The sequence below is a fragment of the Ascaphus truei genome, chromosome 3 (genome assembly GCF_040206685.1).
Source record: "Ascaphus truei isolate aAscTru1 chromosome 3, aAscTru1.hap1, whole genome shotgun sequence".
Lineage (NCBI taxonomy): Eukaryota > Metazoa > Chordata > Amphibia > Anura > Ascaphidae > Ascaphus > Ascaphus truei.
Genome location: NC_134485.1, coordinates 107113899 through 107128568, shown reverse-complemented (window position 1 = coordinate 107128568; position 14670 = coordinate 107113899). Strand labels below are relative to the sequence as shown.

General features: G+C 44.2%; 2 protein-coding genes across 3 annotated transcripts; one reads left to right on the top strand and one right to left on the bottom strand.

Annotated features, from left to right (window-relative positions):
- Positions 1 to 6: 6 nt before the first annotated feature.
- Positions 7 to 8190, top strand: VMA12 (vacuolar ATPase assembly factor VMA12). Of its 2 annotated transcripts, none has more exons than XM_075589288.1 (6): positions 7 to 135; positions 1183 to 1256; positions 1523 to 1612; positions 2825 to 2864; positions 6827 to 6939; positions 7877 to 8190. In XM_075589288.1, exons 1-6 carry the CDS (start codon positions 51 to 53, stop codon positions 7970 to 7972), a joined length of 498 nt encoding a protein of 165 aa, XP_075445403.1. In that variant the 5' UTR covers positions 7 to 50; the 3' UTR covers positions 7973 to 8190. The 2 variants fall into 2 exon arrangements, with proteins under 2 accessions (XP_075445403.1, XP_075445402.1); XM_075589287.1 differs by having other exon boundaries at positions 10 to 211.
- A 2384-nt stretch (positions 8191 to 10574) lies between these two features.
- SEBOX (SEBOX homeobox) lies at positions 10575 to 14195 on the bottom strand. The gene is made up of 3 exons (XM_075593077.1): positions 13750 to 14195; positions 12528 to 12718; positions 10575 to 11120 (listed from the first exon to the last, which is right to left on the bottom strand). The coding sequence occupies exons 1-3, from the start codon at positions 13841 to 13843 to the stop codon at positions 10575 to 10577; spliced, it is 831 nt and encodes a 276-aa protein (XP_075449192.1). The 5' UTR covers positions 13844 to 14195.
- Between the last annotated feature and the right edge of the window lie 475 nt (positions 14196 to 14670).

The following is a 14670-nucleotide window of genomic DNA, read 5'->3' as shown; positions in this document are numbered from 1 at the left end:
GTCATGCACCGCGCCGCGGTCAGCTGACTCTGGGTAGAGATGGCGAAGGGATGCAGAGCCGGGGAGCTGCTGCTGCGGGCGCTGCGGGAGGAGAGTTCCCGTCTGCCCCCGGATTCGAAGACCGAAGCCGAAGAGGTGCTGAACCGGGGACCCGGAGCCGTAGTATCTTTCCGCGTCCTCAGAGATCTGCATGACGCGCTGCGGAAGAGAGGTCCGGGGAGGAAGAGGCACCGTCACTTGGGAGGGGTGGGGGACTGAGTATGATGAGAAGTGACAGCCATGTTGACTGAAAGTCGCATACATGCTTTGAGTGCGTGTGATTGAATGTTTGGTTTGACTTTCATGCATTGGGTTGCATGGCGGCCATTGAGTCCCTCTCATTTGGGTTGTGTGGTAGTCATTGAGTCCCACTCACTGGGTTGCATTGTAGTCATTGAGTTGCGTGGTGGCCATTGTGTCCCACTCATTGGGTTGCGTGGTGGCCATTGTGTCCCACTCATTGGGTTGCGTGGTGGCCATTGTGTCCCACTCATTGGGTTGCGTGGTGGCCATTGTGTCCCACTCATTGGATTGCGGGGTGGCCATTGTGTCCCACTCATTGGGTTGCGTGGTGGCCATTGTGTCCCACTCATTTTGTTGCGTGGTGGCCATTGTGTCCCACTCATTGGGTTGCGTGGTGGCCATTGCGTCCCACTCATTGGGTTGCGTGGTGGCCATTGCGTCCCACTCATTGGGTTGCGTGGTGGCCATTGTGTCCCACTCATTGGGTTGCGTGGTGGCCATTGTGTCCCACTCATTGGGTTGCGTGGCGGCCATTGTGTCCCTCTCATTGGGTTGCGTGGCGGCCATTGTGTCCCACTCATTGGGTTGCGTGGCGGCCATTGAGTCCCACTCATTGGGTTGCGTGGCGGCCATTGAGTCCCACTCATTGGGTTGTGTGGCGGCCATTTTAACTATGGTTACGGCAGAGAGACTGCTAGGGAGCCTTTGAAATAAATGTCAGTTCATCTCAACAGATTACTCATCAGGAAGACGTGAGCATTTATTAAATGTCTCTGCATAAGCTCTTAAAATAAGCTAAAATATATATTTCTTTGCATTAGATTTCTGATTTTGTCTGTGATTTAAGTTTAATGTTTAGAGTTTTGATCCTGAACATGTCCCTTTCTCCATCGCCTATAGGGTCCCATCAGTATCTTCATGAACTGCTTGAAGGAAGTGATATCCATTTGCCGGCAGTGGAAATACCTCAACGGGTATTGAAAGTGATAGAAAGCTGGATGTGGTGGGAAAGCTGTGTGTTGATGAAGGGGTTTCATAGTGTGTGGGGGTGATTGGTGGATGTGCCAGTTAATGATGTGTGCTGCGGAGGCATCTTTTGGCTGTGTAATAAATGGATAGTATGTGTGTGTTGTATGAAGGAGCTTGAAAGGTTTGTGTGCTGATTTATCATAAGTTATTTCTGTGAAAGAGGTTTCTCCAAAACGTCGGATATCCCGTTGATCTGTTCTTTTGTGTTCAGAATCCCGAGCTTGTGGCTCGCTTGGAAAAAATAAAAGCAAAGTTGGCAAATGAGGAATACAAGCAAATGACAAAGAATATTAACTGCCAGGTATGGAACACTTCATTACATGAGGGAAAAATATAATGCATTCTATGTGTGGGAGACATGTCATCCGTTAACACCAAAATAGGATCTTTGTGTAGATAAATTAAAGCAGCAGTCCAAGCTGCCGTTTTTCCCCCTTTAATATGTGCATCAATACAATCCACACAATAAGTAATTGGCTAAGTTGCAGATCGATCACTTCTCCTGTGATCGATCTACGAAGATTCGGCTCGGGGGTTCACTAAATGGCTATCAGTGCAGCAGAAGAGGACCAAAGATACAAAGTTCTGTGGGGAAGATCATGTGACCACAGTCACTAGATACCATTGGTGCATTGCTAGAAAGAGGGCAGGGCTCAAAAAGGGTGTACCAGAGCCTGTTTCACAGGAGGAAGGGGATGTTACATTGTCAATGGTTGCTATAGAAACAAAAAATGCTTGTTACATTATAATACATTAAATATGTAATTCAGAGTTTAAAAAAATGCTACAAGTATTTTCTCAGCACAGAGCTGGTTTATATAAAAAAACAAAAACCCATGTAGAATATTGCGTTGTCTGCAGATTTAATAGGTGTGCAGATGACATCTTTGTAATATAAGGCCATTTGCTATGTTATGTGACATGTTATTGGTTGCAAAGAGCTGCATGAGTTTGTCTTGAGGTCATTCCAAAGTGTTTATAAAAGGAATGGGGGAAGCCGTTTCCAGAAAAAGCAAACCCATAAAACGTAATGAATGAAGTAGGAACCCTATCATTTGCTTGATGTGGTTTTCTGTGATGCACACCAGGCTTCATTATAAGACTAAAGCCGCGCTTATAGTGCCGGCGACGCGACGTCGCCCGAAAACAAATGCATTGTCGCCGCTGCGTGCGCTTATAGTAAGCGCAACGTGATTTTTGGAAGCCGGGAATATTTGATTTTTCAGGGGCTGTCGCCTCATGTGACAGCCCCTGAACCAATCAATGGCCTGGTCGCCTGCGACGCCGCCGCAAAGCGAAATACAACTTTCGCTAGCGGCGACGGGTGACGTCACGCGTCGCGAGCACTATATGCGCGGCCTTATAATACAGGGTGTTTAAACTGTGATAGTGCCAATCGGGGAAACTATCGCACAGAAACTTCCATTAAAGTCAGTATTAGTTTTTGTGCGCTCTGTATGATTGCAGTTTAATTATTAACCCCCAAAGTTATTTTTTGTTTTTTTTAATACAGGAGAGTCAACACGGAACTCTGGCAGAACTGAGCAGGCAAGGTGAGGTGAAATCGCCTGTGTACAACGCTTCACATTGAAATCCTCTCACCCAGCCCTATACTATCTCTCCGCCCCTTATTGCTTTTCCCCACAGCAGTTATTATGTAGCTTAACGCAGATCAACACTTGTGATCTCTTGTTGAATGTTTCTGCAATGTCTGTTTATATTGATACAGGGGCACTCGCAATTACTTAAATACATATACCACGGCTGCTTAGACTTCCGCAGCAAAGCAGGGGTCACCTGGAAAACAAAGAAGCAGACAGCACTCCTGTGGTCCTGTGATAAGCATGTGCATTTTATTGGAGGATCGACGTTTCGGTCCAGCTTTGGACCTGTGTAAAGATACAAAGTTATGAACAAAGGTCCAAAGCAGGACCGAAACATCGATCCTTCAATAAAATGGCCACATTTGTATTGTATTGTATGTCTTTATTTGTATAGCGCCATTAATGTACATAGCGCTTCACAGTAGTAATACACGTGGTAATCATATAAATAATAAACAGATATAAATAACAGGTCATGGGAATAAGTGCTTCAGACAAACGTAACATTTCGGAAGAGGAGTCCCTGCCCCGAGGAGCTTACAATCTAATTGGTATGTAGGAGAAACGTACAGAAACAGTAGGAGCTCATTCAGGTAAGTGAGCCTGCAGGGGGCCAAGCTTTATGTATCGTGTCTAGTAATATCTATGGTGCTACTCATATGCTTCTTTAAGCAAGTGTGCCTTAAGGTGGGTCTTAAAGGTGGATAGAGTGGGTGCTAGTCGGATATCGAGGGGAAGGGCATTCCAGAGGTGTGGGGCAGTCAGTGAGAAAGGTTTAAGGCGGGAGAGGGCTTTAGATACAAAGGGGGTAGAAAGAAGACATCCTTGAGCAGAACGCAAGAATCGGTATTGGTGCATAGCGAGAAATTAGGAATGAGATGTAAATAGGGGTAGAAGTGTAAAGCTTTAAAAGTGAGGAGGAGAATTGCATGTGTGATACGGGATTTGATAGGAAGCCAGGAGAGTGATTTGAGCAGGGGAGACGCTGAGACAGATTTAGGAAAGAGTAGAGTGATTCTGGCAGCAGCGTTTAGGATAAATTGTAGGGGAGACAGGTGAGGGGCAGGAAGGCCGGACAGCAGGAGGTTACAGTAGTCGAGACGGGAGAGAATGAGGGCCTGAGTCAGAGTTTTAGCAGTCGAGCAACAGAGGAAAGGGCGTATCTTAGGCTGCGGTCCCAGTCATCACAGTGACACGTGCGCCCGGCGGGGGCACGTGCACAGCGCTAACTGCGGTCTCCAGGAGAGAGGGAGCTTGCGACAGGAGAGGGCGTGGTCGGGGATTTGCGGGGGCGTGGCCATCACGTCACGCAACTGGTTCGCCCTCATTGGGTGAACCGCCGGTGGGGGCGTGGCCACGCCTCCGTCGCAAGGTTTAAACTCAATTTCATTGAGTTTAAAAAACCTTGCAGTACGGCGCGGCTGCACCTTCAGCGTGACGGTGTCTACTGGGCCCAGCCCCATTGAGGAGGGGCGGTGCTTACACGCACAGCGCACGCCGAGGTGTGCGCTGTAGCAGTGACTGGGACCGCAGCCTTTGTGATATTACGGAGGAAAAAGCGACAGGTTTTAGAGACGTTTTGAATGTGAGAGGAGAATGTGAGAGGAGTCAAGTGTGACACCTAGGCAGCGTGCTTGGGCTACTGGGTGAATGATGGTACTTCCAACAGTAATGTGGAAGGAGTTAGTAAGGCCAGGTTTGGGAGGAAGTATGAGGAGCTCTGTTTTTGTCATGTTAAGTTTAAGTCGACGGAGGGCCATCCAGGATGATATCACAAGAACACTGGAGTGCTGTCTGCCTCTTGGTTTTCCAGTGTCTGTGTCAGTCTTGAGTAATTAAAGGGAAATCCAGTATGTACTTAAAGGTGCAATTCCTTGTAGCTAACAAAAAGCATATCTTTTTTTTGTAAACGGCTTAATGTATTTTGATTTTGTTAAAGGTAACCCTGTTTAAAGCCAACATTTACTTGTTTTTGTTTAAAACAAGTAAATAAAAATAAATAAAATAAAAATACATATATATATTTTTAAATGGCAATCCTGAATGAGAACTACCTGTTAATCAAACATTTCCACCCTCGGAACGCCCTGTCTGTCAGAGGAACAGGGACAATGTTCTTGCCCTGCCCTCCAGTGTCCAATATAATTTGGAATAGTGATAATGGTCAGTATTAAGCTGTCACGGGTGAACTATATAATATAACAAAGTGAAGACAGGCGCACTCTTTCTAGTGAACAAGGTCCCCTGGGACCATTTATTTTGTATATTCGAGACATCGGGTCGCAAAGTTTCATGACACTGAAAGTCCCTTCTTCAGGTCATACCTGTTTGACACCTGAGGAAGGGACCTTTCTGTGCCCCACAAATGTTCTGCACCCTACGTCTCTGGTATATGGAATACCTGGTCCCACAGGACCTTTTGCACTAGAGGGGCGTGTTTATCTTCACTTTGTTTAAATTGTACAGGGACAGAGGAGTGCAGGGTGGGACTTTGACTGTACAAGATGCTCATCACACTGTATGAACTCACAGAAAAGGGAATGTTTACAGGAAATACAGTCCCTCCTACATTTCACTTTACAAGCCAACCTTAAACAGTTATTTAAATGTATTTGTAGTTTTTTTTAAATTTTTAATTTTTAGTATACCTTTTGAATGAATCATTCACATGTATTCCCTTAAACCTCTTTCCTACCATTGGATTAGGACTTCCACCTTTTTAAAGAAATACTCTCACACTGTCAAAATCCGCATCATGTTTTTTTTGTTACATGTTGCATTTATTCTTCCTCTTTCATTCCTGGTCATATGCCTCATTGTGAAATCATGCAATCGTGTTTTTTTTTTTAGAGAAACATTGATAGTTTATTAAAATATGGATAGCCGTAAAGATGGCTGCAGCTGTTTTATTCTAAAAACAAATGAACAAGTCTACATTAACCATTTATATTTAAATGTGTGCTCCGTCCAGTAATTATGAGCGCCTCACTTGGAGCAGCTCGTGAATTCTTATTGAGCGTTCCAGTTGGACTTTTAGGCCAAAATGTACAAAGCTGGTGGACGTTTTGATTTATTGCTGCTGTCTGATTTCAGCATGTTTCTAAATGGGAAAGCCCCTTCAAGTGTTTAGGATTCTGTGCTATTGTTAAACCCCAATGGTTTTGTCCTCGTGCCCTAGGATTAAAGGGAAAAGACAATGAGCATACACCAGGGGTGGGCAATTCCAGTTCTCAAGGGCCACCAACAGGGCAAGTTTTCAGGATATCCCTGCTTCAGCACAGGTGGCTCAATCCGTGGCTGTCTTTCACTGCACCACCTGTGCTGAAGCAGGGATATCCTGAAAACCTGCCCTGTTGGTGGTCCTTGAGGACTGGAATTGCCCACCCCTGGCATACACACAAGCCCCATGTTTGACATTAAGATCGTAGAAAACCTAATATCGAATACTTTTTGTACCCCATGAAGCTGCCGTGTATTCGAAGTCTTGAGTATTTCAATTCAAAATCATGTGGCATTGAAACCACCAGGCATTTTCTTTTTTCAAATTCAACACAAAATTCAGGTATAAAATAAGCACCACGGAATCTGACTACTCTCTCTCTCACTCACATTGGAGTGGCGAATGCTCCTGCCATTTTACAAGGGTAAACCCAGGATTGATTTGGCTACTAAAGGAAGCTACAAAAAAACACCACGCAGAATAAAGATGGTTGAAGTTATGATGTTAAATTTTTTTTATTGATTACCCCCAGAAACAGTGTCTGGCTTGGGATCCCAAAAAGTGGTTTAGGAAAGGTTGGTCTGAGTGATCAGCGTTGCAGTACTCCTTGTAATCCCCATTCACACCTGTTGTTGTGCGTTCCTTTTTCTTTCATTTAACCCTGACCTCCTTCTTGCTTTCATGCCTACAGTGCGGCCAGTGAAGGCAATGGTCGTGACAGTCTTCAACTTTTTTGTGACGGTTGCGGCTGCATTTGCCTGCACCTACATCGGGAGCCAGTACATCTTCACCGAGACCGCTTCAGTGAGTGCCGAGTGGGAGCTTGGAACATGCATCCAGCACTGGGGAGTGGTGGAGGGGGTCCTGTTGAACACAGTCTCGTAGAGTAACCTTGCTGGCCTATCTTATAGCAAGATGGTGCAATCCAAGCTGGGGGACTGAATGATTACGATGGGCATCTAACTTGCTTGTTGAAGTTTAGCTTTGTTTTTATGCAAAGGTTATATAATAGGTACATTGCTACTACAATATTATTTTTGCATGTGAGGTCATACTACAGTAGAGGCTGAAATAGTGGTAATGTCCCTGCTTTTGAAGCGGGCAAACCAGATTCAAATCCCATTGTCCGCTCACCTCGTGACCTTGGGAAAGTCACTTTTCGGCATGTCCATCCTATGCTCTTCAGGGACTCATTGTGCCTGAAACATTATATGTATAGCTCTGTAATAATTCTCAATGCTATATACAAAACAACTTCCAGTATTACTGCTGTGCACATTATAAAGCTTTCTTTACAGATCGTTTCCTCTGATGTACGCTATAAAATGTCAGGCGTAGCCCTCTGTAGGATTTCTGCTCTGATAATGGAGACTTGTACATTAAAACATAAATAAGAGGAAGGTAGCAGGTGCCTGTAAAGGACACAGGAAAAGCTTTTTGTAATAGAGCACAATAAAGATTAAAGGGATGCATTTAATGGCTAACGGATGCCTCTAAAAAGTGCAAGCTTCCAGGATCACGTTCCTTCATGGAATAGGTATGAAGGGATGCTACCTGGGCCTGAAAGCTTGCGCTCTTTATAAACATCAGACACATTTTTATTTTTTGTTCTTTATGACAAGCTTTTTTTTGGTCCTGTAATATGCTTCCCCTCTCCCCCCTCTCATAAATGAATGTACTGCTGTAGTTCAGTGTATGTAAATGAGGACAAATCCTTGTGGTTTTTTCCCCCCTTTCCTAGCGGGTGCTGTCTGCTGTCATCGTGGCATCCTTGGTGGGTTTGGCAGAGCTGTACGTGCTGGTCCGGACAATGGAAGGGGTACTTGGAGAGTTGTAGCCAATGTGTGTGAGATACCAGTGGAAACCATCCCTGTTTCTGAGCTGGACTCACGATAATGACACTTCAAGTTAGAGCTCTTCTATGCTCTCGATGGGGAGATATCTGTATAGTTTGTGTGCATTAAATAGGTTTATGTGTCTTTCCTGTTACAAAGCTGAGTTGTTTGAGCATTGTCTATGGATTTTATATAAATGTACTTTACCTTTTTAAGATTATTTCATTTTCAGTGAATTATTGCACTACTAATTGTAACATTGACCAAAAAAATAAACCTTTTATTGATAGTAAAAGACCACTGTCTGTAACAGAGGACATGTGGAGACATACTCGGGAGCGTAGATGAACAGAAAATCTTGGCTTTTACATCGCAAGGCAAAGAATTTTCCACAGCAACAAAATGTAACTTTATTTAGCATAACAAAAGCAGAACACTCCAACTTGTATATACAGCCCTTGGTATAGGGGTGAACACATTAGTAAAGTAATGCAGACTGAGCCATTGGTAGTAGGGGTACCACTGTAACAGAGCCATGTAGGTTTTGCACAGGCCAGGTTAGCAGGGCTTTCACGTTTGAATAGTGCAGGCTTCTGGCAGTCTGTGCAGCTATGTATAGTCTTTGGTCAGGAACATGCAACGGCAACAAGTACAGAGTTTGCAGAGGCTGCATCTTAAAGTCTTTTAGTGAGCTTCCTTGTACCTGAGCTTTGAATCTCGGGCAAAGCCATCTCCCTGAAAACCAGAACTGGACTAAGGCTGCGGTCCCGCTGCATCCGACTGCGCGTGCCGCTGCGTGCGCGTCACTCACCTGCTCATGACTTCCTCCCGAGTCGGCCCCAGTCCCTCCTAACTGCCAGGCTCACTACGCACTGTGACGCGTCAGCCGGCAAGGGATGCAAGAGGATTGTGATCCTGAGCAGTGATGTGGTGCGCTGGTGAGCCTATCAGCACCGGAGGCTGTACCTTCCTGGAGCTGTCAGCTTCCCCCACCTCCAAAAGGTGTGTGTGTGTGTGTTTCGCACAGCCCTGGTGTATCTCCCCCTCCTCTCTCACACATGGGGGGAGGTGGGGACACTTTACAGCACCCCATCTATCTGCCCCCTTGTATCGCCCCCTCTCCTCCCGGACCCACAACCACCTCTCCCCGGGCTTAATGGCTGCGCCCTCCCCACTCGGTTTGGCCATGCCCACCACGCCTTAAAAAATGCTCCCTACAGACCGCAGATAGCGGTGAAGTGCCTCTCCACGCGCCGCCTGTATGCAGTGCGGGCGCGCTGTCGGATGCAGCGGGGCCTCGGTGTAAGAGTATGGCCAAAGCCTGTATTCCACGGTAATAGGACTGATCATTTTATTGTCCTTTTCCCCTCTGCAACCCCCCCCCCCCCCAAACCACAGAGCTTCCAATAAACAATATTTCTTTAAACAGAAAGCGGAACCATGCGTTTGTCAATAACCCGTAGTGGTACTCTGAGGTTCTAAATGAAAAGGTGGTTTTACTCTGTATCAACAACACAATGCCTACCATTAAAGAAATGTTTCTAAGTGGGATTACATCTTTAGAATGAGATCAGCGTGTTGCTACTCATGGGACATACATCAAGTGTTGCGTGAGAGCATTGCTGCAAAACTGGTACCTGTTGCGTCTTAAGATTGTATCAATGTACGAATGGGCTGTTTTTTTGTGTGTGCCATGAGTGTCTTGGAGAGGAGGTAGAACAATATTATGAAATAAATCAGCTGTTGCGCCTATAACTAGTGCAGTTTTCCATTCGTCAACTAAAACGGCCATTTGCACCATTTGGATATTCCCCCATGACGTCTCTGCAATCAGGTATTTCTCTAGCAAGTTTAGGATTGCTTGGAAGGCAGCCTGCCAGACTTTAACAATGTTGATTAATGTTCTGCTAAGCTCCTTCTAAAAACACTTTAATATTTTTATATGTAAAGATCTAACCTGGTTCTGTAACGTTGTGGTGGGATTAGGTAATGTAAATAAATCCAGAGCCCCATCTCTCACACAATCATCTGTAAATAGGGGGCCAGATTAAACTAATGTTCAGGAAGATTAGTTGGTATTACCGATGATTCTAGTATTCAGTGACATTCCCTGGATTGCTCTGTGTGGCTCATCGCATGGCATTGCAAAGTTCTTTAACAGTGAACTACACTATAATACTATCAATCCATTGAAAATTAAAAAAGGAGATAAGCTGATAGTAACTGCAAAGAAAGCTTTGTTTTTTTGGTTATTTTTAATATACAAATATAGAGATCTGTAACATGGTCTTCATAAACAAAGATAAAATAGCAAATCTTTATAATGTTCAGATTAGGGGATTGCTAGAACTGTGTCTCTGCATTTGGTTTCTGCAACAGCTTTGTGGGTCTAAATTCGTCTTTAATATACAATAGACTGCACAAAGCTGTGAACCCATTCCTGTTCCTTAGCATCCCTTGCACCATAATGTCCTCGAGGCTGGGGTCACTTGTCCTCTTTTCTTTATCCAGGAAGCCCCCATCCATAGTCTTAACATAAGGTAGTCCTTGGGATGTAATACTTGATCCCATCAATCCATCCATCCCATGTCTGTGGAAGAGGGACTAGGAGTCTCCCAAATTGGTTACTATGGCAGCATTGTATATGAGATCTGAGATGTAACCTAGAGAGGTTTGAGGTCCAGTCTCATTTCTGGAGTGAGGAAACCTCTCCCAGCATGGCCTCTGAGAGGGAGTAAGGAGTTGCTCCACAAACTGCGCCCCATACAATGTAGCCTGGTACTCTGAGACTGGGCTAGTGCTGTTGGGGTTGAAGTCCTCCCACTGGATCCCGTCCTGGCCATAGTTGTACTGCAAAGTCTTGTCCCCACACAGGTACTGCTCAGAAAGTGAAGGTGGTTGCTCTATGAATGGCTGGTATGTCGGCTGCTGCAGGGCAGCTCCTGGCTGACTGTCTGCCACATACAACTGCATGGGTTGGTTTGAAGGGTACTGCATGGGAATTAGGGGATCCCTTTGACTGTAGTCCTGTGGTGGGGAGGGAGTGTGTAGTCCCAGCTGAGGGGTGCGGATTGAAGATGTTCTCCTGTACAGGGACCTGTCCAGCTTCCCACTTTTGATTCTCCGGGCTCTGCGGTTCTGGAACCAAACCTGTGAATAGAACAATTGCTTTAGCCAATGTCTGTGTGTGCCAGTCTGGGGTTTTGACGTGGTGCTAGGCCATTCAACGCCCTTATCACCTTACATCTTGTATTCACTTGTGGTCTGGAACACTCATGAAGAAAGAATAGAAATGGTGATACCCACCACTGCATATTTTTTTTTTTTAGCACAGACTGTATATATGTAGCAGTGTTGCTCTGTAATACACCCTATGGCCCATTCAGGTAAGTTCAAGTCATGCAAAGGTGTTTTACAGCACTGGAAGGCGTTTTATGGCACAGCAGTGCTTAGTAAATATGGCCCCAAAAGCATGCACATAGCACAGGGTGAAAACAAATTCCTTGGGCAATGACGACTCCCCCAAAACATGATTGTAATTGTCTCAATATTGTAAAAATAAAGGGGGTGGGGGAGTATCTTTTACTAAACACAATAATGCACACCAAATCAATAGAGAATCCTTCCATTGTTAAAAAATTTACATAATAATATAAACATTAAAATATACAAAAATCCAGCTAAACATATAAATTCTGAAATGAAAAGTAGTGACACAACGTGTGAGAAATCCTACACATTAATAAGGGACACATCAATTGTCAGGATTTCACTTTAAGGCGCACCAGTCTTTTTAATGTGTCACTTTGCACTTTTTTTGCGGGCTTTGTATAGCTTTTGATATTTATATTATTTTGGATATTTTCTACAACCTACGCATTGTTCATTTCATAATAATTTGGTATAGAGAGAGCTATACAGTTCGTGTACAATTCATTGGGACTTATGTTCATGCTATTCCATGCAAATTATCCCAGCCAGCACATAACAGTTTGCCAGTGAATACATCTTGTAAACTCAGCACCATGACTTCATAAAGAGGCATTAAGCACTAAAATGTAGCTTATAGATATAGACTGTAACTATGCCAGACCATGGCTGTCTCCCAGCTTTGCTGACATGCTGAATCTTTGTATGGTGTACAAACATGATCAAATGTAGCTCAGACAGGACTGTCCCTGAGGGGAATGTTATTGGAATAACATCTGTACTTTGTATAAATGGCTTTCTTTTTTTAAAATTCAATAAACACATATACAGTATTTAAAAAATAAATAAAGAAGAACTGAGCAACTTTGTTGTGAATGTGCCCTGAGGTTATTGTATCGTTTTCAAGGTTGCATTTGAAGTCGCCTCCAAAGTGTATCCCCTTAAAACCTCGAGATATCGTAAATGGTATATATTCCTCCTGTGCCCCTGATGGGAACGGACTGGGATGTGTTTGGTAAAGCCCTATATATAAGATAATATATAAGAGATATGTGCAGAAGGAAAACAAACTTCTGGGTTGCTCTGGTACTTCAATGGTTACAAAAGGAACCTAGTTTTACCCCTTACCTGGATTTTGGCCTCCGGTAGCTTGGTGACGGTGGCCAGCTGCTCCCTTGTGCTGATGTCTGGATAAGGTACCAGGGCAAACACCCTCTCCAACTCCAGCAGCTGCCCCCTGCTGAACGCTGTCCTCTTGCGCTTCCTTTGACCAGGGGCGGTGGCCTTCACCTCGGGCTCTGCATCCGGTGGCTTGGACTCTGTTTGGGAGAGGACCAGAAGCGGCTCAGAACCTGATATTTGCTTGTGCAGTAACTGGTTCATAATACAACTTCTCTAAGTTTTGTTCCAAGCGTTGATGCCTTTCATGGGACCAACATCAAACTTCAAATGACTTTCTCAAGGACCACAAAAGTCTTTTTTTTCCCCAGATGTGTGTCAAAAGCAAAAGACAATTGTGTGGGCTCAGAAGAGTTTATTCATGATCTTGAAAAATGAGTTATAAAAATGCCCCAGATTTATCAAAGAAAGACAACGAGCATTGCAATATTTGTTTTCTTTGATTAATATGCTGCAGTTGTTTTAAGGATACTGATAAATACCCCAATATATATATATATACATATATATATATATATATATATATATATATATATATATATATATATATATACACACACACACACACACACTTACATACACACACACACACACACACACACGCAAAATTTTTGTCCAATATATGTATCAAAATCTGCTTGTGAAATAGGGAGGTCTAAATGCACATATTTAGATTTGGATAAGATAAGAAATTCATGTGCCAGGTCATTAACAATAACAATTGTGTTGGATTGTGCTCTTAGGGGGGTGTAGGGGTAAAATATAATATGTCAGAAACATTTGGTATCTCCTTCAACCCTTTGGCTGCCGGGGGGGCTTTGCAATGCGTTGCTAGCCAAATGGACATAAGGGAGCCTGAGAGTATGCATTTAAAACGTCTACCAGTCATGAAATGCCCAGTTTAATAATCAGATAGCATCAAATGTATCATTTACACAAAAACCCCGCTAAGGGGCTTATTGTTCAACGGCCGATCGGCTGATACAGAATAAACCCCTAAAAGTATTAGATCACACACCTAATAAAATGGGGTCACGTTATTTTACCTCTTTAATGGCAAAGTGCATTGGTTTTCACAGCGCAAAACTCACATTCGGTTGACTGGGAACGACCCACCGCCCCATGACACTTCTCCAACCACGTCTCCCATGTGGTGGGGTTTGATTGTTACCTGTAGCTGGCTCCTTCTCCTGGGTCCCCCAGACTGGGACTGAGGCTGCCTGCGCCTGGTTGGAGAGAAGCCCAGGTCTGAAGATGTTCTCCATGACTGATGGGGGTGTGGATCGTGGATCCGATGCTGCTTGTGTGCTGCCCTACCTGTCCAGCTGTGGGGTTTTAGCCTCTTATACCTCTACTCATATCCCCTCCTCTCACACACCCCGGGGGGTCCTCGGTATCCCCCACCTCTGCTTTTGAAGTGATGGGCAGACCTGTGTCCTGTGCTCTGCTTCCCCTTTGATCGGAGCTGGCTGACAATATTCCAGTTGACAAAAGTGTCTGGCACCTGAAACCTTTCTTCTCTGCTGCATCCCTCTCCAATCCACTTTGGGAGACCCAGCCCCTCACATCAGCCTGTCTGAGCACTTCCTCAGACAGGAAGAGCATCTGTACTCTCCACCAGACACCAGCGAGTGACAGAGATGGGAAATGGGGATCATGTCATACAAGGAAGAAAAAGACCAGGCAGGAAAGACAGCAGCCACTGCACATAGAGAATCTAGGAGGGTGTTGTTAAATATTAGGACAAAGCTCTTTCAATGTCAGGTTAATTTATACAACATTTATACTCTAAACAGAAAGGTATTTTTTAATAAGTATGGTTTTTTTTCTTAAAAAGGGAAACTGAATGACAGAATAGTGGGAAAAAACAAAATAACCTGTAATATTGGCTTGTAGATAAAATATAGTAGTACTATATGTAGTGGTAATTAGATTGTAAGCTCTTCGGGGCAGGGATTTCCTTTCCTATTGTCTGATTTTGCTGCGCTTATTGTATTATTATAATTCCCGTTACTGTATTCTTTGTGAAGTGCTGTGTACACTTTTGGCGCTATATAAATAAATATATACAATACAATATAAACTAACTTGT